At 49.4% G+C, this 27,568-nt stretch overlaps 1 protein-coding gene across 2 annotated transcripts in view; it reads right to left on the bottom strand.

Annotated features, from left to right (window-relative positions):
- LOC119439891 (uncharacterized) overlaps positions 1-27,568 on the bottom strand; it is a 227,704-nt gene that overhangs the window by 143,670 nt on the left and 56,466 nt on the right. The window contains exon 3 of one of the 2 annotated variants that reach the window (XM_049661137.1): positions 12,605-12,670. The exons of the other annotated variant lie outside the window; for it this stretch is intronic. Within the exon in view, the coding sequence (XP_049517094.1) occupies positions 12,605-12,670 (66 nt within the window). The remainder of the gene's footprint in view (positions 1-12,604; positions 12,671-27,568) is intronic. 2 annotated transcript variants of the gene reach the window in all.

The raw sequence follows: 27,568 nt of genomic DNA, 5'->3' as shown, positions 1-27,568 counted from the left end.
TTGCCCTACTAACCATAGGAAGCGGTTTGGAGCATGCGCACTGGGTGTGGTTTACATGATTCCCCTGACTTGCGGAAAGAAGTACGTTGGCCAAACAAGCCGATGTTTAAATGAGCGATTGAAAGAGCATTTTTACAATGTTCATACCGCCGTGCAAGGTCATCTTGGCGCCAATTCACTGCAGAGACTGCGCTTGTGACCCTGAATTTGAAAACTGCGTCGCAATCTCCAAACACCGAGAACAGCTAGCTTACACGTGAAATCCTAGAGGCGGACAAGATATAGCGGCTGGGTGACATTTCGATCAGCATGCCGTCTATTGCCCTCACCAAAAACGAAATCAAGTATCTGGCTGTGATTCAATAGGGGTACATGGGATGTGTGACATAATGCTTTATTTTTAATTTTGCTCATCTGTAAAGTATATAGTTCGGGCGGTTTCGCGAATAAAGATCAGTTGAAGTCAGCGCCTGTTCTTCCTTCGGTCCTCGTCTGTTGCGCTGTGCAGACATGTCAATTTTGATTTGACATTCTACGGTCTTGCTCGACGCAACACAAAACTGACCATGGTCTACCATCCACAGACGAATGGCGTGACCAAGAGACTGAGCCTAACAATTACCGATACGTTGGAAATGTATGTGGCCGCTGACCACCAGGATTCGGACACTGCAATGCCTTTTGTGACACTCGCGTATAACACGTCAAGACATGAGACCGCTGGTTGTTCGCCTTTATTTCTATTATTCGGCCGGAATCCTATGTTGCCTGTGATAACGGCATGAACTGAACGAACCAGTCTTACGGCGCATGTTCCGCGATAGTATCACTACAAGCAAGTCGGCGATAAGCCACCCACCTCGCCTACATATACTCCTGTGTTTTGTGCAATAAAGTTATTTATTCGTCGGTTACACGTCGGTTATTACAGTGGCGACGAGGCACGGTAGTGCCCACGCGGCAGGGGCGGTTCCGGCAAGATGGCCATCGGCGTTCGCATCGGTGAGTTTCACCTTAACAGCAACTCTTCATGGGAAGATTACGTTGAGCGTATTGAGTTATGCTGCGCAGCCAACAAGCTCACCGAAGACACCGAAAAGAGGGCAGCATTGCTGAGTTGCTGTGGGGAGGAGACCTACTCCCTGATAGCTACCCTCGTAAAGCCGCTTAGGCCGCCGAACGCGGACTATCAGTCCATTGTAGAAGCTGTGAAGAATCACATCAACCCGAAGCCCTCCGAGCTGTACTCGAGGTATGTGTTCTCCAAACGAGATCAGCACGACGGTGAGAGCGTCGCTGACTATGTTACAGCCTTACGCAAGCTATCTGAGAACTGCGGATTCAGCGACAAGCAGCTCCCGCTTGACATAATGCTCAGGGACCGATTAGTTTTCGGAATTTCCGACAGCACAGTGCAGCAGCGCCTGTTGGCCGAGAAGAACCTGACCTTTGCGACAGCCTACGACCTGGCAGTCACAGCCGAGTCTGCTGCAAAACATCAAAGAGCTATCGGCAGTCAACGTCACGAAAGCCCAGATATCACAGCCAAAGTGGACACGCAACGTCTGAAAAAAGGGCAAGATGAAAAGGCTTCAGGCGCACAGGCGGAACGACGGTGTTTCCGGTGCTTAGGCAACCACGCTGGTTATCGCCGCAGGTTTAAAAACGCAGTATGCTTAAACTGTTCCGGCAAAGGCCACATAGCCAAGGCGTGTCGGAAGAAAAAAGGTGGGCAACTAAACCACCAGCTGGAAGGTATCGCAAGTTCAGCGCAAACCGAATATGATGACTTGCTAAGTATTAGCCAAGTAACCACCGGTTGTCCCAAGTTTATGGTTGCAGTAAGCATTGGCGGAGAAACGGTACCGATGGAAGTTGATTCCGGAGCAGCCAGATCAATTATCAGCGAAAAATTGTTCAGGCAACTAAAGGTCGCAACAAGCGTTCAGCTTGAAGAAGCAGACACCCAGCTCCTAACTTGGACCAAGGAAGGACTACACGTCATTGGAAAAGCTATCGTTCCAGTGAAGTTTAAGGAGCAGGACTTCAAACTGCCGCTTCTCGTTGTAAGGAACGAAGGTAGCACACTGCTTGGGCGTGACTGGTTCAAGGATTTGAACATCAGCATTACTGGACTTCACACCATCAGGCAGAGTGCAGAAGCTGTTACCGAAAAATTCCCGGATGTTTTCGGCGAAACCTTTCCCGGTGCAGCTATACCGCCAGTACACATCGAGCTGAAACACGACGCCCAACCAAAGTTTCTTAAATGTCGCAGCATTCCTTTCGCTCTCAAGGATGACGTTATCAACGAGCTGGATAAATTAGAGCGTCAAGGTGTTTTGCAACCAATCCAGTATGCGGAATGGGCCACTCCTGTCGTAATTGTGCGAAAAAAGAACGGTTCGCTGAGAATCTGCGGTGACTACCGAAGCACAGTCAACCAAGCGGTAAGGAACAACGTCTACCCCTTACCTACTAGCAAAGAACTTTTCGCAAGGCTAGGAAGAGGCCGTATTTTTTCAAAAATTGACTTGACGCAGGCGTACCAGCAACTTTCCGTGGATGATTCTTCAGCAGATGTTCTCACGATCAACACAGTAAAGGGCCTGTACAGAGTGCGACGTTTGCCTTTCGGTGTGTCTGTGGCACCTGGATTATTTCAAAGAACAATGGATACATTGCTTGCAGGTTTACCACAGGTTGCGGCCTACCTCGACGACATTCTGGTGGCAAGCGAAACTGTCGAGGAACATAACAAGATTCTGATGGAAGTTTTCGGCCGACTTTCGAAGGCCCAACTCCGTGTTCAAGGCGCCAAGTGCCAGTTTTTCAGAGAGAGCCTGGAGTATTTGGGACACCGGATAGATGGAAGGGGCATCTATCCGTCGAAAAGCAAGGTCGACGCCATTCATGAAGCACCTACACCACAGAACAAAAAGGAGCTTCAAGCCTTTCTAGGTATGGTGAATTTTTACAATTCCTTTCTGAGGGGCCGTTCTGAAGTCGCTGAAGTGCTATACCGCCTACTGGACAGTGACAGTAAGTGGAAGTGGGGTGCAGAGCAGCAGCGAGCTTTCGAAGGATTAAAGAAGCTGCTGACGTCAGATTCGCTTTTAGTGCACTTCAATTCAGATGCACCGTTAATTCTGTCTTGCGACGCATCCCCGGTGGGCGTAGGAGCTGTATTAGCTCACAGCGGTGCTGAAGGGCTGGAGCAACCGATTGCTTACGCCTCAAGAACACTCACAAAGACGGAGCGTAACTACGCCCAGATTGACCGCGAAGCTCTCGCCATTGTGTATGGCGTTCGTCACTTTCACCAGTACCTCTGCGGGCGGCAGTTTAGCATTTTTACCGATCATAAGCCACTGCTAGGCATCTTTCAACGGGATAAGCAGATCCCTGTCGTACTGTCACCGCGCATGTTGCGCTGGTCTTTGATGTTATCTGCTTATGAATACAAGCTGGAGTATAGAAAGACGGAAGATCATGGAAATGCTGACTGTCTTAGCAGGCTGCCAATACCCGGAGACCGGCCGGAGATCGAGCCGCCAGGCGAGGTTCTTATGCTGGAAGCAGTTGAGTACCCGCCTGTGAGTGCAAAAGACGTCGCATCAGCCACTCAGCGCGATCCGTGTCTGTCCCGTGTGAAGGACTGGGTCATGTCCGGTTGGCCTGAACAAGGTGTGCCTCCAGAGTATGCCGCCTATCAGGTGAGGCGCAAAGAGTTGTCACTTCACCGCGACTGCCTCTTGTGGGGTAACAGGGTGATACTGCCAGACGAACTAAGAAAAAAAGTTCTCTGCATCCTCCATGCAAACCATCCTGGCATTACGGCCATGAAGGCTCTGGCAAGATCATTTGTGTGGTGGCCGAAGATTGATGCCCAGATCGAAGATCTTGTTCGTCATTGTAAACCATGCCAAACAAACAGGCAAAGCGAACCTAAGACGCCTGTCCACTTCTGGACGAAGCCCGAACGTCCATGGAGTAGAGTTCATTTAGATTTTGCAGGGCCAGTTCAGGGTGTTTTCTTTCTTGTTGTCGTGGACTCGTTATCAAACTGGGCCGAGATTGAAATCATGTCATCGCTTCACTCGTTAGTGGTGATCGATAAACTCCGTCGCATGTTTGCTTCGTACGGATTACCGGAGTTGGTCGTTTCTGATAATGGGACAGCGTTTTCAAGCCAAGAAATGCAGTCTTTCTTGAAGCGTAACGGTGTCCGCTACATGTATGCAGCTCCATACCATCCCGCAAGCAACGGAAGAGCCAAGGTACGGTGACCTGTAAAGTGTCGCGTTTTTTATTCAAGCAGCACTCCACGCCGCACACGGAAACGGGGAAAACGCCAGCAGAACTCATGCTGGGAAGGAGCTTCCGTTCTGCCCTGTCAAGCATGCAGCCCTACGCCAACGACGCAAGGTGTACGAGACAGCCAAGGTCGACATTCCAGCGGGGTGATCCTGTGTACGTGCGGAACTTCTCTCGTGGTCCAAAGTGGTTATACGCGCACGTGCTAAGGTGTTTAGGCCACGTCATGTACGAAGTGCAGACTGCGGACGGTTCGATACACAGACGTCATCGGGACCACGTGCGCAGAGCATGGAAAACTACTCCACCAGACATCACTGACCCTCAATTCATGTTTCCAGCAACGCCAGCTATAAGGCCAGCAGCTACTGGGCCGACATCGCCTGTTCCGGATACAGCGCAAGCGTGCCGCCGCTCTACTCGTGCACGACGACCTGTGCTCCGTTATGGCATCGACTGCTAGGGGGAAGGGATGTGATAACGGCATGAACTGAACGAACCAGTCTTACGGCGCATGTTCCGCGATAGTATCACTACAAGCAAGTCGGCGATAAGCCACCCACCTCGCCTACATATACTCCTGTGTTTTGTGCAATAAAGTTGTTCTTGCAAAGGCTGCTGCGGCGTCTACACGTCGGTTATTACAGCCCATGGACACGTCGGTGCCTTCTTTCACGTGCCCCGGTACCGTGTATGCTCAAGAGGCCCGTGCTGACCATGCAGGCCAAATTGCCCGCACTCGATTCAGCGAACCGCAGATCCACCAGCAATCTCAATACAATAGCCATCACAGGACCACCCACTTTGCCCCTGGGTCTCTTGTCCTCCTTTGGTGCCCAGCGCGCCGTGTCGGACTTTCTGGAAGCTGCTGTTCCCGCACACCGGCCCATATCGAGTGTGTCGCCAAGTGACCGACGTAACGTACGAAATCATTCCATTGTCTTCGTCTCCGTCGGCTCAACCCCGCACCGACATCGTGCACGTCGTCCGCCTGAAGCCCTACCATGTCCCAGACACTGATTAACCCTGTATGTGCAGTGAACCTTTTCCGTGCCGTCGTATTTCGACTGCACCGTGTCGGTGCTTTCACCGCCGGGGCGTAACGTTATGAGCCATGCACCCATCCTGCGGACGAAATAGAAGTAGCATAGCAGACGAGCAAGAGGACGAGCTGTATCCCGGCCCGCCATCTTTGTTGTTGTGCTGCCACTAGCTGTCACTTGTAAATATTGTACATCAACCCTTTTTCGCATCTGCCCGTAACAATACCAATACTTGTAAGATGGGAGAGTGGCTTACAGCCCGTTTTCGTACCGACTGTAAACACCAGTCTTTGAAGCATAACCTTCCATTTATTCATAATAAACATAATAGCTTAGACAAACCCACGGTAAATATATTACGTGAAATGTTTCTGAGCTGCTAATTTATTTATTCATTCAATTATCTATTAAAATATGGTCTTCATTCGTAATGTTTTGTGTTTTACAATATGGGTTACTCTGACTTCTGATGCCTTATGTATTATTGTTTTATTCTTGTTGCTTGCTATCGGTATAACTGATGGTATTTTATCCTATTGCAGTTAGTTCTTGTATTAGTCGTGTTGTCATTTCTTTCTGTTAGTAAAATTAAAGTGTTACGTATTATTGTAGAGCTGTGCTTTGTTAGTTTCTTGAATTAATGTTTGTTTTGCTTTGTTACACAAATGCATTGTGTTTTTTTCTGTTCTACAAGTAAGAGTATATATTCTTAATTAATGTACAATCATTTCTACTGTCTGAGTAAATCACTAGTTTATTTTCATGTATGATGTTTTTAAACATCTGTTATCTGTTTACTCGTCACATGTTGTCAATAATGTATGGTATCCTGGGCCCCGTCAAGCTCTTTTCTTGCCCGTAGTCCAGCCATGATATTTTTTGGTAAATAAAGAGAATTGAATTGAATTGCTGAATGCATTTCCCCGAGGCACTGCACATGACGGTCACCACCCTTGTTCTGCTAAGATTCTTGTCACAGCATGATGTTTCACGAGCAACCAGAGCGTGAAGCTACCTGCGCGTGAATTAGGGAAATTTCGCGTTAGCTTTTTTTTTCTTTTGGTTACCAGTTAATTGCCATTCGTTTAGTTGGGCACTATGAGTGTGTGTTATACCAAAGAGCATGCATTTTGTCCACTTTTGTCGGTAAGTAGGTGTGAAACCATAAAAGATATGATTAGGGGCTGCTGTCTAGCCCGGCCCTGGAAGATCAGCTACGACTGATCCAACGAGCTGAGCGGATGGCCCGTGCTAGTGGGGCCTTGGAATAGGGGCACCACCCTGCTGGACAAACTTCGTCTTTAACCATTTACCCCCCTCTGTGTACTAGGGTAGGAGCATGTCCGGTTATTGATTATAATAAAGTTTTATTGCTACTACTACTACTACTACTACTACTACTACTACTACTACTACTACTACTACTACTACTACTGTAGTGCTTGATGTTGGCAATGAAGCAAAGTAACTAATGTTCAGTGTTGCAGCTAGACTTTTTTGCATTGAGTTCACATATCTTTAACCCTTTACCTCCCCAGTTCTTTCTGGAAAAACGTTTCCAAAATTAAAAATTTTACAGCGAAGATGTTTATGGCTAGGCTTCCGTGCGTGTGCATGTGCAAAAATGTGGGCCGATCCTGGTGATCATGCAGAAAGGGTCCAAGCGCAATGGCCCATGGACTCCGGGTGCGAGGACTCCGGGTGCGGGTGCTCCGGAACCTATAACGCGTCCTTGAACTACCCTTGTCACACCTGGGACCCAATGAGGTCCCAGGAACAAGGGTAACCACAGAGTTCTACGATCGGCTCTTAGCCCAAAAGGCCGACCCGCATCGGCCATGTCAAATTTCGCACTGCCCTCTCTTTGTCGGCGTTCCAACCGCTTGCGTGCCTAGTTTCCTGCTGCTCTCCCGGGGCGGCGGCACCGTCGCGCGTGTATATGAGACAAGGTGCTGTTCTCCATTTGGAATTTCACTTCTCTCGTCGTAATAGGGAGGCCGCGAGTAATGCGTACTTCCGGCGACGATTGCATTCTCGTCTCTGTTCCTGGCGTCCCCATTGTTGTAGGCGCGTTGCTCCTAGGGAGACCGGACTATACGTGGCCTCCCCATTCTGTGTCGTGTTCTAAACAGCTTCACTGGTCATCCGCCTTCACAGAGTGGAATGGCTCAAGATTTTTTCAATGTGTTTCATTTTTAGTGCTTGAACAATTTTACTATTTCATGAATGTAAAATGAAATTATCCAAAAGACAGAGGTCTAAGCAGTTCCCAAGCTCGTTATTTTTGCTTGTCACGTGAATTATATACGGTACCCCAGGTGACGTCAGTTAGCTAAGCTGTTAAAGGCTGGCGACCGAACACTGTGTTTTTGTTTTTTGACCTGTTTCACTGTCCGATCCTGTGATTCAACGCGTCACTGATATATATATATATTGACACGTGTACTTGATTATCTTTCTCGGGTGACTGCGTTTCACCGTCTAACAAATGTTACCGCTCAGCGCAGGACGCGCCTGCATCGGAAGTTTCTCGAACGTTATCGATTGTTCTATCCGCTGTTTGTTGTCACCGAACCTTGTCTAATCTGATGTTTCCAGAGTAATCGCTGATGCCTGCGTGTCTTCTAGAAAGTACTACACAATTCGCGCCGCGCATACACGCAATCACATTACACAAGGTTCGGTGACAACAGACCGCGGATAGATTTCCCAAGCAACCACGGACATCCGTGGGGCATCCATCACAAATCCGAATATCCATCCATCTAAATATCCATCACGGACGTCCATAGGACGTACAAGAAATGTCCATATACCGTTCGAATGTCCAGAAGAAATCCGGTCATGATGTCCGGGGGACATCCTCTTTTGAACTTGCCCTGGCTGTACATAAATGGGCATGCCTAGGACATCCGTTAGGACATTTATATGGAAAAAATACGTCCTATTATGGAAAAAATATATTGGAAATTTTAAAGGTTTCCAATTCATTTCAAATTTTCGTGTTTTTGCACTCTACTGAACACAATCTGAGTTATTAAGGCGAAAGCCTTAAAACAACACAGCGCAAAAAAGACAGGGACACGAGAGAGCGACACCCACACAGCCCTGACTTGCAAGAGTTTATTCATGAGGACATGAAGGAATAAATTTAAATGGTACTACCATGCCCAACATGTGAATAATTAGCCAAACACTGGAGCATCAATTCCAATGCTGATAATCATTTGGAGCATCAATGATGCTCCAGTGTTTTGCTGATTATTCGCATGTTGCACATGCTAGTGCCATATATATTTATTCCTTCATGTCCACATGAATAAACTTGCAAACTGTTGCAAGTGTGATTGTCGCTCTCTCATGTCCCTGTCTTTTTTGCGCTGTGTTTTTTTTTTCTAAAGAGTCACCAACACGCCCAAGCTTCCACGCTAAGGAAGCCTTAACTGACTGATGGGTCGAAAATTTCGATGTCCGGCGTTATTGAAAAATTGACCGTCCGGCGTTATGGCGGTAAAATTCAATGGCACCAAAAGTGAGGGGAGTCCAACTCATGACCTTTGGTGTCAACTAAGATGGAGATAATTAATACACAGTTAATTAAGATATAGCTAATTAAGGCTCTCGAACCCACATCCTTTGATGGGACCAAAATTCAATGGCGCCAAATTGATAGTGCCGCCATTGATGGTTGAACCCACGACCTTTGGTGTTATTAAAAGCGAAGTTAATTAAGACACTCGAACCCACGTACTTCGATGGAAGTTGAACCCTTGATCTTTGGTGGGACCGGAAATTCAATACACCAAAATTGATGGTGCCGCCATTGATGGTGGGAGTCGACCATTGCTGGAAGTGGAACCTACGACCTTATTAGGTGTTAAGGTACAGTTAATTAAGATATAGTTCATTAAGGCATTCTAACCCACGACCTTCGGCGGGAGAAAACAATAGGAAGTAACAACGCATTCAAATGAGAACGTCAAGTATTTTAATAAATGTTTTATGCGCACGCAGGCTTTCGCCTTCATTGTCTTTAGCGTATGCTAAAGTGACTGCCAACTTTCTTTGGAAGGCAAAACAAGATACTGACACATCCTTGCAACTTAAGAGCGCATTTATGAACATTTTAATATTTAAGCAAACCCACTGTAGCATTGGGCTTAACAGATCTCAAAGGATATGCTTTCATTGGCTGCATGAACGATTAAAAAAGCAAAAAATGCATCATAGACGCCATGTATAGTGGTAGACTATCTCTAAAGGCTATGCTTTTCCTATACTTTTGCTGTTTGAATTAAGCGGAAGCGATTTTGGGAGCCGGACACACGTCATAGACGCTTGGTTTTTGGACACCACTCATTCTCAAAACAAATAGTTATTTCACTGCCCAATTTTATATATAATAAATGAGCTTCAACAAAACATTTATATGTGCGTTGACGTGTGAGAAAGCTTCGGCAAAGCATTCTGTTCGACGACAGTGTCCTGTAGCGATCCAATCCAAGTGTAGAGCCATTGTTTTAATGGCGGCGAAGCGCCAGTTCGTTTGCCATCTTCACAGCCTGCCCGAAGTCACCTGCTTAGCTATTGAGGTATGACAGCTACATCTATTTCTATTTGAGCCATTGCAGTATCGAACCTGTTTTGTTCACAGGTGCTAACAGGCCCTAAAGTGAGGGGAAAGCCGCAGACGCAAAAGAAAGCATCACTGCAAACAAAGGCCATATTTGCGGACTTCGGATCTCACTCCGGCAACTATAGCAGTCAATGGCTGGCAAAATCGCAAGTCCAGGATGGTGCAGTGGTGCATGCACGCCGCACACATGTGTTGTCCTATCCGTTCGAACGTTTGTGTGCCTTGCGATTTTTCCCGCTGTACAGATGCAACATCAGAGGTTAATGCCAGTGATCGTAGCACGACATGAACCCCAACCTCCGGCTCAGCAGCAATATGCTGTATAGCCATTCACTAGCGCTGCGGGAACTCAATATCCTTATAGCATTGAACTGAATGCATTTATGTTCAAAGGGGTTAAAATCATTCACTATTCTGCGGTCACTAAGTGCATGTACTGTACTGGCTATATTGTTATAAAAATGCATTTGTGGTGGAAATTTCCGCATCTAATAATGATTATGTGCAATGGCTGTCTCGATATATTCTTCATGCAGCCAGAACACTTAAAGTTCGCAGTTTCAAGTGTCATGCCCTCAATTGTTTTCTTACTAAGCTTTTTAATGAAAAAAAAAGTTCCTTGTATGCATAATAATAACTGTTAAACAATGCATAAATTCCACGAACTAGCAGAAATGGCTGTGCTTTCGGTGTTAAAATTTTCCATCCCTGTGAGCTTGCAGGTGCGTCACAATTTTTTCACGTCTTTGAAAATGCATTCTGAATAAAGGTAAAAAGAAGGACACCGACCAATAAAAGTTACAAGAAAAGAAGTTGCGGCTCCCCTGACGGGAGCCTTGTTCACAATGAAATCAAGGACGTGTGATACATTGTTTATATGGTTTTAAAATATGACGTAAGCAGCGCGTGTAGATGGGGAGGAGGGTTCCGTCATTACGGTTGAGGGTGTTATCAGTCATTTGGATTAGGAGGGATTCCAAGTGGTGTCTTGAAGTCAGTTTTCTTTCTTTTTCTAATATCTTGGCGTTATCCCAATCAATCCTGTGGCCCAAGTCACCTGCATGTTCTGCCAAGGCGTTTGATGCCACTTTTTTTATATAGTTGGCATGCTGCTTGAACCGCTGTTCGAAATTGCCTGTCTCGCCGATATATACGCAGTCGCAGTCTTCACATGGAATCCCGTGGACGATGCCAGGAAACTTTGTCTTCGGAAGCTTGTCCTTCACGTTTACCAGCCAATGGCGTAATTTTTGGGATGGCACGTGAGCTACTTGGACGTCATAGCCACGTAGAACGCGGGCTAAGCCCTCGCTCACACCGGGCATAAACGGTATGGGGGCGCGGTTTCTTGGGAGCACACAGTCAGGTCTGGGGGGCTGAGGCAGATGGCGTTCCACAGAGTTCACAAACGACCTCGGGTAGCCACACGCCGAGAGATTTTGGCGCACTTTTTGTAGGCCAGCAGCCCGGCTTTGTGGCATTGTGCAGATACTTTATTGGTCGGTGTCCTTCTTTTTACCTTTCTTCATGATGCCTCCCGACCAGACGGGCTTCCGTCAAAACCTCGACTTCAAAATGCATTCTATTTCAGATATGTGCATAATTGTGTTTGAATGATATCTTACATTATTCTGTGCAGACTGTTATTTATGCCTGTATTAAGTAATCGTATTTAATCAGTGCATAATGAGACAAAAGACGGCAATGAATGTGGGACGAACACAGTGCCTTCGTTAGATCTAACCTTTTTTTCCGCCCTTCGTCTGGCCCGTTCTCGTACCTTACTGTATCAGGTAAGCCCTAATGCTTCAACTACGCATTGTGCTTTCTTTGGTTTCCGCCACACATTTATTCTTGCTTGTGAGCTTTTTATTTATTCTAAAGAAAAATGAATCCTGGTAAGGCTTGACAGGCCGAAAAATAAACAAAGTATGATTATTCGTTAGACTCTGTTTGACATGATCAAGGGAGTTTCCAGTTTTGTTTTCTGTCTTCGTGCTCTTCTAACTTCAGTCATGATATCTATAGATCTGCAAAATTTTCGTTTTATCAGCGTGCATAGTTGTCGCTATGAACAGTATTCATGTGTGCTTTCTGAACTGTATAACATAAGGTGGCAGCAAAATATTTATTGTATTTTGAAGCTGGTGTGGGCCCATTGTTTTAGTTTATTTGCAGCAGAGCGGCGACAGTGCATTAACACACCACAATACATTAACACACCTGATCGGTTGTTATATAACATTGGTTGGGTGCTCGAATGCATTCCCCTATCGCTGCTTCAAGGTGTGCGCACACGCACATACACTGCACGACGCACATTCTGTCCGAAATACCTCCGCCACAGGATCCCATTTCGGATGTCTGATGGATGTGAGAATAGTTTTTTTTTTATATATCCATCAAGCGTCCGATGGACGCCTGTTGGAGATCTGCAGATGTCCATCGGATGTCCGTTATATCGAAAACGGATATCCATAAGACGTCCAACGGATATCCGTGGTTGCTGGGGAACCGAGGAATTTTATCGCTGTCCGCTGTCGCCGAACCTTGTGTAATCTGATTGCCTGTGCGCGCCACAAGAAAGTGCAGGCGAGCAATGGATTACCTTGATGATGCTGTTCGCAAGATCGAGTTCGTGCTGCCCATCAGTGACCGGTCCAGAAGGCTTGAGCTGGAAAAAGGAAGAGAAATCTGCAAGCTGCCGTGCACGCAGCAGTGGTTTTCATGTGAACTGCACTTGAAGTTGAATTTGCCGCTGCTACGTGGCGGTTGTCGTCGTACTTGGCAAAATGTCTTCAGGCTTCTCACACAGAATCATTTTGCGGACCGTCTTCTAACAGGTTCACTTCATCACTTGTACACAAATAGTTATTCTTCACTTGTTCAACATGCGTCATTTTCGTTCACACCCTATTTGCTTGAAGCGTGTGCAAGTTTGGCTCACTGTCTCCTCAGAATTATTTTAGCGGCTCGCATGCCGCTAAACACCTGCTTGTTCTTTTTGCAGGAATTTGCTTGGATATCTAAGCGTCAGGTAGCATCAAAGGAACTCATCGGCCGCAGATGCACCCTCGGAATCTGCACGCTAGCGCAACGAAAGGCTCCTCCAAGTGGCACACGACTACTCCGGTTGTAAAAGTTTCTCGGCGCGGTGAAGTGCAAGTTTCTGGGAAAGTTCTGGGTCTCGTGGCGTCAATATCAGTGATGTTTTAGCCCGTGACTTGCATGTTTGTAGCCAAACTTACGATTCCACGCAAAATGGTGCCCTTCCGGCTAGTTTTCTTCTGTGCAGTAACACTTTAAGTCTGTCTCAAAGCCTAAATAGCTTCGTATTCACGGATATCACTTCGCTCCTTAAGCTTCTAAGTAAATTACAGCAACGCAGAGAACTATCGTGACATCAGCGTGTTGACAGACGATATAAATGACCGCTTTTGACTCATTGCAGCGAGAAACAGCACACTATTAAGCGCTCTCTCAACATAAGTTAACCATTTTCTTTCAGTTTGTACTGTGAAAACCATTTATTTTACATACTATAACAGGCGCGCAATAACAGACGCAGTAGCAGACGACGCGCGCTTCGCGACAGGCCCTTCAGGAAAGTAGCGACACTCCCCTCCGTGCGCGCGCTTTCCTCCTCGGATTACCCTCTCCCACGGGACAGCGCGCTGCGCACGGCACGCTTTGCCAGCTAGCGGCCGCCAGGTCCCGGCGAAGAATCAATGCGCGTAAATGCGCGCGCTTGTTGTCTCAGCCGTGTGAAGTGTTATTGTGAAATCCATGGCCTAATGACACTGGTACGACTGTGGTAAACTTACGAGAGGTCGCGCTGAGGAATATTTTTGAAAAAGACTGAGATAAACTCGCGGAAGTCTTCTAAAAAAATGTCCATTGAGCAGTAAGTATTCCAGCGGTTTGCTCTCCATGGACGCGACCCTTCAGTCATCCGTGGCGCGGCGGAGTACATTACCTATGCCGAGAAATTAAGCAGTGCAGACAGTTCATGCATTCATTTCACATGCGTGTTTTTTTTTTATACTTACGAAAGATAAGCAAGAATATAAGCGTTTTTAACACGAAAGTGTTTTATGCCGGGGTCCACCAAGACTTCACTGACGTATTTCCGTCACGGAAATACGTCAGCTTACAATGTACACGAACATAATACAAAGAAAGAAACCAGAAGAAAAAGTTCCACAAACATGCAAAATTTGGAAATCGAACCCACGACCTCTCGGTCCGCGACGATAGATCGCCGAGCGTTTAACCCATTGCGCCACAAACGCATTTGCAGAGAGCTACACAGACGCGCCTTATATATCTAACACTCCTCCGTGTACCCGCGCTCTTGCTCGGGGCGGTGCCGCCGCCTACGAGCAGAAAAGAGAAGTACTGCATTATGACACTAACGCGCACCGACAGTGAACGCTTCGGTGGTCTCAGCACTACGACGCCTCGATGCCAGCATTCGAAGGGACGCTGGCATCAAGAAGCACTACCAACGCCACCTAGGTGGCGTTCACCGTACTCAGCACAGCGGAGCATGGCCTCCGCAATTAGCTCTGAAAATGTTTCTGAAGTTGATCGCGGAGGCTGCAATTACGACGCGCTGTACGCGCTGATTTGACTCGGTGACGATTCAGTTACGTGCTTTGTCTTGCGCGTTGTATTAGTGTGTCAGTTACGTGCTTCGTCTTTCGCGTTGTGCTAGCGTGTGCAGCGTAGTGCAGCTTCCATATGCACGACGGTTGCTCATGGTCATCGACGTTGGTAGTCGTGATGGAGGAGACGTGCCACCAGGCGTCAGCGTGGGTGCATCAACGCCTCAGTTACGTGCTTCGTCTTTCGCGTTGTGCTAGCGTGTGCAGCGTAGTGCAGCTTCCATATGCACGACGGTTGCTCATGGTCATCGACGTTGGTAGTCGTGATGGAGGAGACGTGCCACCAGGCGTCAGCGTGGGTGCATCAACGCCTAAGGGCGCTTTAGCCACAAAACACCAATAGACATTATATATCAATGTGCAATAAACATTACACTACTTCTGTGAAGACACGTTTCACTTTCGTGTTGTATACCGATTCCTATATAAGAGGGATCAACCACATTTTTCGGTAAATTCACTTTTATCAAGTGCACCGAAAGCACTTGGGGCAATCCTACTACGCGAGACGCATTCTTCGCTTGCGTGACGAATTAATAAAGAAAGCAATGCGCGCGCTTGAACCTCGCCTACGTCACTTCACAGTAAACCAACAGCATGCAACATCTATATTTTACCAGAATTAAGGGGCCAAATGCAATTCGCATAGCTCGTATTCTGAGAGAAGCTGCGAATAAACCACAATAGTTATGCGATTTTCCCCGCTTTCGTGTTGCCGACATAACTTTAGGTTGCTGTTAAGTGGTTTCTTTTTAATTCAGGAAAGTCACAGACTGAAGGGTAGCCGCCCTACAGCATATGTTTGAAAGATCAGGCCATATTCTCAAATTCATGCGTAAGAACTTAACATTATTTGGTTTGACAGGAACGCACCGCGGTGGCTCAGTGGCTAAGGCGTTGCGCTGCTGAGCATGAGGTCACGGTGGTCAAAATAAATCCGGAGCCCTCCACTACGGCGTGCCTCATAATCAGAACTGCTTTTGGCACGCAAAACCCCAGAAAAAAAATGGTTTGACAGGAAACTATTTCTTATGCGCAATTTATTTTCTTCAAGAGAATAGAAAGTCGCTCTGCAGCGTCTCCAAACAAACTCTTAAGTACACGGCGTTATAATGAATAGAGAGCACCCTACCCGATTCACATACCAATGCCGGTCCGGCAGGGCACCAGACGCCCTTCGTCACATGGTGACGGGGTGTTCTAATCTGGGGGAATGAAAAAATCAAGAAAATGAAGACGAAGACAGAAGAAGACCGCCAAGAATCGTGAGAGGCCATGCTCGCGGCCCCGAACTCGGAGAACCAGCACAAGCTGGTCAACCAGGCCCCGGAAGCAGCAAAAGCCAATAGCTACTTGGACTGAGGCGGCCGCCCGCCTTGGTTGACGAAAGAAGCACTCGTCCTGACTGATTCAGATTATTAAACGGTTATTCTCTCTCTCGGAAGCCATTGGCTGCCGCTGTTCCAGAATTTGCGACACTTAATTCTACGGAACTGTTCAGCTTCTAGGGATACGAGTACTAATTAATGAAAGAAAAGATGGTTCCGAGATTTGTAGCCGTGATTAAGCGTTTGCCACTGGTAGGCGATTCGCAAAAATATGCTCTTGGACATTAGCCTCGGAGTAGTTACTGTGACCTGGAAGGTTTTTTCGGTTTCTTTTTTTTTCATTTTTATCAGTTTATGAGATAAATGGAGCCTCCAAGGGCACCGCCAGTAGGATTCTTCGGCTCGGTATCGTTGGCTCGAATAGATCATCCCCAAAATGGTGCTGAAACGTGATGGCGCTGTATGAGGTTATCCGGGGCACGATACAAGTTCCGCGTATTTCTGTTTAATTACATTGTTTCATAAAAACGGCGTACATATGGAGCAGTGTTCATCGTATAATGTCAAAATATGTTAGCGATATTGTTATATGGGAAGACGCAGACAAGAAGCTGTACAAATATACTTACAAACGAAAACGCTACACTTGGCCAAAAGGCCCGCGCTAGCCTCCAATCGTGGTTGTGTCCTTCACATCACTAGCTTCACGTCCCATTGCCCGTCTTCGCTTCTCTGCGTCGCAGTCACGGCAGAAGTTGTCGTACGACGCCCACCACCGGGATGCGTATTTCTATTTGCGCCCAAGCCCAATGCTCGACCGCTGGCGCCGCCATGCGCCGCTCGCGCGTACCATGTTTCTAGCCGCCGCCGTTGGAACGGAGAACACGCTGGGCTGGTGGTGACTAGGCACGACTGTGGCTGCTGCTAAGGGATCGATGCCATTCCTAAATAAACGCATCACTGTTTTGATGATCCAAATATAATCTCACTATCACGGAGGGAGCAGTCTACCTGACTGGAGCAGTATTTCTTTATTTGGGGTGTTGCTACGCTGCGCTCCGCAACACCTCAACGACCGCCGCTTCGCGTCGGCGCCCGGCACCGCGGCTTCTACCGCGTCCCCGGGGTTCAACCGACCGCGCTGGCAAACAGAGAGGAAAAAAAAAGAGACAAGCGCGATACCAAGAAAAAAATAAGTTTCTAGCAAAAGCGGGATTGGAACCCGCTTACGGCTGGTCCCGAAGCGAGCATCGTCACCACTAGACCATACAGACGCGCTTCGAAAGCTCGCATTCATGCGAACTACATGATTGCGTTCAAGCGCCCTCGGCGAAAGAAACCATGGTACGCGCGAGCGGCGCATGGCGTCGCCAGCGGCCGAGCACTGGGCTGTGGTAAAGGACATGGACATCTGTGGTAAAGAGGGAGATAGCTTAGGTTTGAAGTTTAGTAAATAAAAATCGGCAGTCATGATTTTTGATGATAATCAGGGCAGCGAGCATAGGATACAGGAGGTTACGCTGGAGGTGGTGGATAAGTACAAATATCTTGGAGTGTGGCTAAACAATGGGGCTGAGTACCTAACGGAACATGAAAAATATGTAATGGCTAAAGGTAGCAGAAATGCAGCTGTGATGAAAAATAGGGCACCGTGGAATTACAATAGGTACGAAGTGGTGAGAGGGATTTGGAAAGGCGTGATGGTCCCTAGTTTGACTTTCGGTAATGCGGTCCTGTGCATGAGATCAGAGGTTCGAGCAAGGTTGGAAGTTAAGCAGCGAGGGAATAGGTAGACTTGCTCTGGGAGCCCATGGAAATACACCGAATCAGGGGGTATAGGGTGACATGGGATGGACGTCATTTGAGGGCAGGGAAGCCAGCAGCAAGATAGAACTTGAGGAGCGATTGAGAGAAATGGCAGAAAAGCGGTGGGCAAGCAGAGTTTTCAGTTATTTGTACACGAGGAATGTTGACACAAAATGGAGGAAGCTGACCAGAAAATTGTCAATCAAATATTTGGACTGCAGGAGGGGTGCAAACCAGGAAAGAGCGCTTAAGAAAAAGGTTAAAGAAACAGAGAGAGGTCTGTGCAAAACAGGGATGCAGACGAAATCAGCACTGGGAACATACAGAACTTTCAAGCAAGAAATTGCCAAAGAAAATATCTATGATAATTCTAGGGGAAGCTCTTTGTTGTTTGAAGCCAGGACGGGAGTATTGCTGACTAAGATGTACCGTGTCAAGTACCAAGGTATAGACACGTTGTGCGGTGCGTGTGGAGAAGAGGAGGAAACGGCTGAACACCTCATACTTTTCTGTAAAGGCCTTAACCCTACTGTGCAAAGCAACGGGTCGGATTTTTTCAAAGCATTGGGGTTTAGGGACAGGGAAGGCAAAAGAGACTTTAAGTGGGAAGAAATAACCAAACAGAGGTTATCTGATTGGTGGCTAAAATCAAGGCAGGGGTGAAATTTCACCCAGCACAAAGTACACAATATGTTAATAGTCATGGCTAGGTGGCGTATGCCACCACCCGATTTAAAGGGTTCAGCCTCATCCATCCATCCATCCATGGGCTTGGGCGCAAATAGAAACACGCGTCCCGGAGCAACTAAAGGCCGGGCGTGGAAGCAGTGTAGCCGGCGGCCTTGAGCCTACTGACGTGCACGACATCACTGGATGCCAGAGCAGAGGGTGAGGCAGAACTGACGGGAGCGATTTTGTAGATCAAAGGCGTCACCTGGCGCAGCACGCCGTAGGGCCCCGTGTATCGAGAAGGAGCTTCTCTGAAAGTCCGAAATGACAAGAAGGTGACCACAAGGAGCACGAGCGCACTTGGAGAAAACTGTAGGTCCCGGTGGCGGGCGTTGTAGAGACGCTGCTGAGTAGTTTGCGAGGCCGTCAGTCGGGTACCGGCAAGCCGCCGTGTATAGTCGGCCAGGGCGACGGCGTCGCGCGCATACTCGCTTGTTGAGGTCGCAACAGGAGGAAATGCAGTAACAAGGGACGATATACAAAATGGAGAAAGTCCGGCGGTGTCGTGACCCAGTCATGGTGGTCCTTCGAAACGTACACGGACAGCACATCTGTGACCGATCCGTCAGACCATTGGTTTGAGGGTGGTATGACGTGGTCAGCTTGTGTTAAGTGGAGCAGGAATGCACAATGCCGGTGATGACTTTCACAAAAATTTACGATCCCGGTCGGTAGCAGCTATCGCAGGGCGCTATGAAGCAAGACTGCGATGTCAGTGGCGCAACAGGTCGGTAGAGCCCGTGTGATGGCGCATCGGGTGGAGTAATCAGTCGCAACGGCTACCCATTTGTTCCGAGAGGATCACCTGGGAAAGGGGCTGATGATATCTAATACAACACTGAAGAAGCACTGAAGAAGGGTTCCGCAAGGGCGCTTATTGGCTGCAGATGACCAGCAACTAGCACCCAAGGCGTTTTCCGACGCTGGAAGAGAATCACAGGCCGCAACATAGCGTCGTACGGAGCGAGCGAGACCGGGCCAATGGAAGCGGCGGTGGACGTGGTCGTACGTGCGAGTTACCCCAAGGTGTTCTGCAGTGGGTACGTCATGGAGCTCAAAGAGCACAGTCCATCGTAGATGTTTGGGCACAACGAAAAGAAGATCAGATCCGCCAGAGAGGAAGTTCCTTCGGTAGAGAATGCCACCTTCGAGGACACAGCGGTGAACAGAGGCGTCGGTAGGTGAAGAGTGCAGGCGCTTGCTCAGCGATAGGTCCCGGTACTGCTCATCGACGATGCTAGCGAAGGCAGACACAGAAAGGGAGAGAAAACAAGTAAGAGAGAAAGAAAGAGAGAAAGCCGGTAGACCCACGCCCTGTGGGAATCGATGTTATGCGAAGCAGTGTGCTACCAAGTTAACGAAACGACCATGAGAGCACCAAGACGTAGGCGGCTGTTTTGTGACATACATGACACGCATGTCATGACATCCATGCCATGACTTCCTCAGGATCGAGTCCCTTTAGCTAGGCCTAAGATACCTTAATTCGAAAGCCATAGTCATGCTCATGATTATGACTTCGACCGACCCGCCGACCTTTGGCCTTTTCCTTCACTTAGTGCTCACGTCTGAACCCATTCCAGTGGTTTTCGAGTGTTAATCTTTTTTCGCTGAGTCATTGTTACTTTTGCTGAGTCATGGTCCTTACTGACTTCTACCAACATCCTTTGGTGTTTCTTTCGCTTAGTACCCACGTCAGAACCCATTTCAGTGGCTCTTTAGTGTTAACCTTTTTTCGCTGAGTCATTGTCATTTATGCTGAGTCATGCTCATGACTATATGACTTCTACCAGCGCCATTTACTGTTTCATTCACTTACTACGCACGTCCGAACCTATTTCAGCGGTTTTTGAGTGTTAATCTTTTTCGCTGGGTCATTTTCATGACCTATATGGCATGCATATGGCATGCATGTCATGACATTTATGTCATTGTGGCGGCACGGTGCGGCGCCGCTTCTGCGCCTACGCGCAGCGTCGACGCTACTAAACCGAGCGCCAGCGTGATAAAAACACTCTCGCCCGACAGAAGACATCGGGCCGCCACCCCTTTTCGTCCACGCCGCCGGCGCCCCACAGCCCACCCCCGAGCTCGCTAGCCGTATCGACGAAATCGCCCGTCAGGTGGATTCTATTCAAAGGCATCTGGATCAACGCCCGACGTTGCGTCCCGGAAAACGCCCCCAAAGCCAAGGCCGAAACACCTGATTCATCGCAAGAAAACGACGACGGCCGCTGCTACTACCATCGTCGCTTCGGTGACAGAGCCCGGAAATGCCAACCACCCTGCTCAGTTGGACGTCATGGAAACTTCAACAGCAGCCCGTAGAGACGGCCGCGAGCTGCCAACTTAGAGGCCGTCGCATTTTTGTCACCCACCAAGTCAGTAAGCGAAGGTTCCTCATCGACTGCGGTTCTGACATCTGCTGCTTTCGCCGAGCATTCCTGCACGACAAGCGCCCTTGCACGTCGTTCGAGCTAAGTGCAGGCGAACCATTCAAGCATTACCTACGGCGCGCTCCGCCTGAACATCACCCTCAAATAGCTACGCCGTGAATTCCCCTGGAATTTCGTCATCGCCGACGTCGCAGAGCCAATCATTGGGTCCGACTTCCTGGCGTACTACCATCTTTTACCCGACTGCCGGCATGACCGAATTATTGACGCCATAACAGGCCTCTCCGCGCCGGGCCAACGCACGACCACCCAACAGCCCAGCGTTAAAGCTTTCGCCGTTGAAGATCAATCGCCATACCACGCCATCCTCGCAGAATTTCCCGACCTGACACGACCTAGCGGGCGTCCTCGAGAGGTACGCCACTCAACCGTGCACTACATCCGCACTACTCGAGGCCCCCCGGTCTCTTGCCGCGCCCGTAGCCTAGCTCCGGACCGCCTTCGAATCGCCCAAGCAGAGTTTGAAGAGATGCTCCGCGAGGGTACCGCGCGCCGCTCGGAGGGCCCTTACGCCTCACCGCTTCATTTGGTGCGGAAGAAGACCAATGGCTGGCGCCCGTGTGGAGATTATCGCGCCCTCAACGCCCGTACCATCCCAGACAGGTACCCCGTTCGTCATATGCAGGATTTTGCCCACCGCTTACGCGGCAGCACCGTATTCTCAACTGTTGACCTGGTAAAACCCTACACACAAATTCCTGTGAACCCAGATGACGTCCCGAAGACCGCGATCATCACGCCCTTCGGCTTATTCGAATTTACTTTCATGAGCTTTGGCCTCCGCAATGCGGGGCAAACCTTCCAAAGCTTCATCGACGACGTCGTCCGCGGCCTAGACTTCTGTTTCGTCTACCTAGCCGACAACCTGGTCTTCTCCCCCAAAGAAAAGGATCACTGCCAACACCTTCGCCAACTGTTTCAACGCCTCGACGACCACGGCGTACTCATAAACGTCCAGAAGAGCACGCTTGGCGTACCGTCGTCACGTTTCTTGACCATCAAATTTCTTCAGAAGGTACTACACCCTTGCCTGACCGCATCTCGGCCCTTAAGAACTACGCGCGGCCTGTTACAGCGAAAGACCTCCGCCGTTTCCTGGGCATGCTCAACTATTACAGGCGCTTCGTGCCTAAAGCCGCTGCATATCAGGCCTCTCTTCATGACGGGTTGGCTGGCCTACGAGGCAACCATCCTGTCACTTGGACACCACTTTTGACTCAAGCGTTCGAAGACTGCAAAACTGCCCTCTGCAACGCCACTCTACTGTCGCATCCCAAGCCAGAGGCTCCCTTGGCCCTTTTCACAGATGCCTCTAGCACCGCCGTCGGAGCCGCCCTGATGCAGCGCGTGGGCCAAAACTGGTGCCCGTTGGTATTTTTTTTTCGAAGAAACTCTCTAGCCCAAAAACAGTCTCGCCTGCAGGCATCGCCGATGAAACTTCCGCCCCTGCCGAGACAACATGGCCAGCCTACTGCAAAGAACTCCTCGCCATCTACGAAGCGGTCCAACACTTTCGCCATATTCTCGAGGCACAGCACTGCACCATCTAGACTGACCACAAACCTATCACTTATGCCTTCTCCCAACAACGCGAAAAACTTCCGCCGGTCCAGCATAACCAACTGTCCTTTATCACCCAGTTCACCACCGACATCCAACACATCAGCGGAAAGGATAACGTGGTCGCCGACGCACTCTCACGCGTCTCTGCTGTCGAGCTGCCACCCGTTACGACTGACACCCTCGCCAACGCTCAGAAAACGGACGCCAAACTCCAGCAGCCCCTCGAAAACGGCTCCTCTCTTCAACTTCAACAAATCGCCATCCCTAGGTCGACGGACACTCTCTACTGCGACATATCTACCGGACGAGTGAGACCATATGTCCCTTCGCCGCATCGCCGCAGCGTTTTCAACCAGTTACACAACCTCAGCCACCCCGGCATCCGCGCTTCTACACGCCTTGTGACTGACCGCTATGTTTGGCCCTCAATGCAAAGGGACTGCCGCACCTGGGCACGCACGTGCACTCCATGTCAGCGCGCCAAAATCCCCCGGCACGTCACATCACCGCTCGGGGCATTCCCCCTGCCGTCGGAACGGTTTCAACACGGCATCGACATCATTGGCCCCCTTCCACCAGTCGGCCCTTACCGATACTGCCTCACCGCCATCGATCGGTACACTCGATGGCCCGAAGTATTGCCGCCCGAAAGGATTACGGCAGAAGTCGCCTCGGCCTTCTTCTCCGGCTGGATTTCCCGCTTCGGCACTCCTCGTCGCGTCACAACCGATCAAGGACGGCAATTCGAGTCCCAACTCTTCAGGCTCCTCGGGCTTTCCACCGGGTTCGAGCGCTCACGGACTACCAGCTACCACCCCTGCGCCAACGGGATGATTGAGCGGTTTCACCGACAGCTCAAGGCAGCCATCACGTGCCACCCTAACTAAACGTGGCTCGAGGCTCTCCCGGCCGTCGCTCTTGGTCTGCGCACCACTTTTAAAACCAGACATCCAGGCAACGCCCGCAAAACTCGTTTACGGGGAGCCGCTTCGCCTACCTGGGGAACTTCTGTCCGCTTCAACTCCCGACATCACCACCTCGGACCCTACATACTTTGTCGCCCAGCTGCGCCGCACAATGGCCTCACTGCGCCCGTCTCCAGCAGCACGTCACACCAAGCCCACCCCGTTCGTGTTCAAAGACTTGGCAACGTGCTCGCACGCCTTTCTCCGCGACGACACTATACGTGCGTCGTTTCAACCACCTTACTCCGGACCCTATAAGGTTATCCGCCGTGACGACAAAACATTCACCCTTCAAATCAGCGGGAGGGACGTTCGCGTCTCCATCGACGGACTGAAGCCGTCATACATCCTCTCCGAGGAAACTACCAATTCCTGCGCGCCTCCCGTAAATCACCCAAAACAGCCTCCAACGCCTAAGTCCGTGCCCTACATCACGCGCTTTGGGCGCCAGGTGCGCGTCCCCAATGCTCTTCAAACCTGAGGGCACCTCTCTGCGTGGGGGGGGGGGGGGCACTGCTTCTGCGCCTGCGCGCATCGTCGACGCTACTAAACCGAGCGCCAGCGTGATAACACTCTCGCCCGACCGAAGACATAAACTGTGTGTGCTCCCGCAATCGGGGCAGTTGTTGTTCCGCCTTTCTTGTGGACGCATTATAGTTATGTGTACCCACATCATGACTTATCACTTATGTTCTTCATACACGCCTGTTATACTATTTCAATTTTGGTACCTACCAAGTTAAGGAATCGACCATGAGAGCAACAGGACGTAGACGGCTGTTTCATGACCTACATGACACGTATGTACTGACATTCATGTCATGACATATCATTTATGTTCGTCATATACTCTTGTCATAGTATGCCCATTTTGGTATATACCAATTTAACGAAACGACAATGAGAGCACAAAGACGTAGGCGGCTAGATAGATAGATAGATAGATAGATAGATAGATAGATAGATAGATAGATAGATAGATAGATAGATAGATAGATAGATAGATAGATAGATAGATAGATAGATACTACTGTGAAAGTGGCAAATGTTTGCCGAGAAATACTTCGCATTTAAAATGCCATTGGCAGTGCTACGATGGTCAGGCTCGTCGACCGGGTAGCGAGACAGGCAATCAGCGTCTTTGTGTCGACGGCTAGATTTGTAGATGACAGAATACGAATATTCATGTAGGCGTAACGCCCAGCGACTAAGTCGTCCTGTAGGATCTTTCAGTGAGCACAACCAGCAAAGCGCGTGATGGTCTGTGACGACTGAAAGGGGTATCGACGGAACTTCATCATCATCATCATCAGCCTATATTTTATGTCCACTGCAGGACGAAGGCCTCTCCCTACGATCTCCAATTACCCCTGTCTTGCGCTCGCGTATTCCAACTTGCGCCTGCAAATTTCCTAACTTCATCATCCCATCTGGTTTTCTGCCGACCTCGACTGCGCTTCCCTTCTCTTGGTATCCATTCTGTAACCCTAATGGTCCATCGTTTATCCATCCCACACCCATGGCCTGCCCAGCTCCATTTCTTCCGCTTAGTGTCAACTAGAATATAGGCTATCCCCGTTTGTTCTCTGATCCACACTGCTCTCTTCCTGTCTCTTAACGTTACTTAACGTTAATATCGGCGGAACTTAGCAACTGCCAAAAGTAGGGCCAGACACTCACGCACAGTGATGGAATAGTTGCCCTCAGAGGTTGAGAGGAGCCTGCTGACGTAAGCGATAACACGGTCGTTGCCGCGCTGCCATTGTGTCTGCTGGCGTCGGTGCAAACATCAGTATGTGCAGAAGGATAAAAATGTGCCAGAGTGGGCGATGTTGTGAGACGGTCGATTAGATCCGAGGACGCAAAGGCCTCCTTACTTGAAAGGGGCGTCTTTATTCAAAAGCTCGGCTAGTGGTCGTGCTAATGGCCGCGAACTTTTTCACGATCGAAGCGGTGGAAGAACGAGCAAAGGCCGATGAAACTGAGCACATCGTAATGAAATGTCTAGATATTCTTCCAGCAAGACACATAGGTAACATCCACATTCCAGGAGCGGTGTCATTCAAATAATATGAAAGCATCAACTGGTCAACAGTCGAGATAAGCAAGAGACTGGTGGAAAAAAAGCACGGAAGGAACCGATAGAGCCAAGGTTGTTGCAAGTAAAGGTAACTGTACAATATAGAGAGAGGCATTCATATTGTTAGGTATGGAAGGACACAGACGAAAGAGGCTATTTAGATGCTATTTACACTGAAGCCAGACAGCCAGGCCCACAATCGCTCGCACCAAGAGCACAGACACACTTCATCGTCTTTCGCGCGGCGGCTCGTCTCTTCAACATCTTTCGATGCTATCGTAATACTACCCCCCCCCCCCTCCGGCGGCAAAAGCGCCGTCACGGTGCTGTTAAATATCCAAGGTGCTTGGAGAGGTGTAGGGTTTGAGCCGGGTGACGTGGACAATATCACTGGTTGTCACAGCGGAGCACGTAGTGGGCGTGGCTAGAACGATTTCGTAGGTGACATCGGTCACTTGGCGGAGCACGCGATATGGGCCTGTGTAACAGGAGAGCCGTTTTAGGGGCGAAGCTCCTTATAGCGGCACCCGTTCCGTCCCCGTCATAGTAGTAGTAGTAGTGTGTAACCAGTCTGAGAAAAATGAGAAAAAAATTCCGAAGTTGTGTCCGTAGCGCGGAATCGAACCAGGGACCCCTCGCTTCCGAGCGCGCGGCGTTAGCCCACTACGCCACGAAGCGGACATGGACAAACGCACCACGATGGCTATAAATACCCAACATTAACGAAAGGCCGCGTTTCTAGCGCGTTTCTAACGCGTTTGTGCTAGCGCGTTACGGCCCGTGTAAGAAGCTGGTGTAAGACGCTGTGGCCTCTCCACCTTACCTTCAACGCGTTTCGAACGCGCTGCCCAAAGCGGTGGCAAGTCAAGTTCAAGTCGAGGAGCGTTTATGAATACGGGGGGTATACTCTCTCAGCAGTCATGTGATGGCGTCGGCAAACGCGGTGCACGTTCCGGCATGTGTAAATGGGCGCGTTAAGTTAGCGCGCTCCGAACTCCAAAGGAGCACGCTCGAGTGCGCTCGAGTGCGACGCCTTCGGAGCTTAACTTAACGGCGATATTCGCCGACTGCTTTCGGGCGCACGAACGCGCCGTCTGGCGAATGTTATGTTGCTTCCGCGACCGCTATCGCATTGCGCGCGCTTTTTGAAGATGGCGCCGCCGATAAACACCCTCCTGCAATTTTTGATAGACGATGAAGAGCTAGAAGAACTTGACGCGCAGTGACGGACGCAGCAGCAGCGGCTTATGTATGCGATGCAAGCTGTTCGTGGTGTTCTCAGAGGTACCCTGTCAGAGGATTTATTTCTGCTCCGCGGTATGCTGACTGATGACTCATTGACGATCGCAAGAGGACAGAAAGCCTTATGATCCGAGGCATCCAGGATTATGTGATCAACCTTGCGCCCAGATACACGTACACACAATTCAAAGAGCAGTGCCCCAACATCTTCCATGATACCATGAGGACTGAAGAAATCGTACACATTAACGTAGCGACGAGAAGGCGCCAAACTGCGACTGTTCGGTTACGTACCTGAGCGTCTGGCAAGTAATGATCGGGCCGTCATTTTCGGTTCGTGATAAGCTCAAACCGCGCCAACACGCGAAGTTCCCGATCATGCCTTGGAGCAGACGCCCGGCTGCGCAGCGGCGGCAGGAACGAGTGGGCAAGGAGCACGGACTTGCATAAGTGGAAAGAGTCGGATACGTCATTTTTCCGGAAGTCGTAGCAGGCGCGCGCTCTCGCGCACCGTCTCCAGGGTGGAGCGCGTAGAGCGCGTTCCGTAATCACGCACCGGAAGTCGCTTTTTAGACGTTAAGTTTGAAAGAGCGCGCTCTGCTGGCTAGAGCGCGCTCGAGCGCCTTAACTTAACGCGCCCAATGGCTGCGTAAGACGCTGTGGCCGCTCCCCCTTACTAGAGAGTACTGCACGTTTCTAACGCGTTTGGGCTAGCGTCCCCTTAAGCGGGAGATCC

The sequence above is a fragment of the Dermacentor silvarum genome, chromosome 2, assembly GCF_013339745.2.
Source record: "Dermacentor silvarum isolate Dsil-2018 chromosome 2, BIME_Dsil_1.4, whole genome shotgun sequence".
NCBI lineage: Eukaryota > Metazoa > Arthropoda > Arachnida > Ixodida > Ixodidae > Dermacentor > Dermacentor silvarum.
The sequence above is the reverse complement of the archived record's forward strand: the minus strand, read 5'-3'. Positions and strand labels throughout refer to the sequence as shown.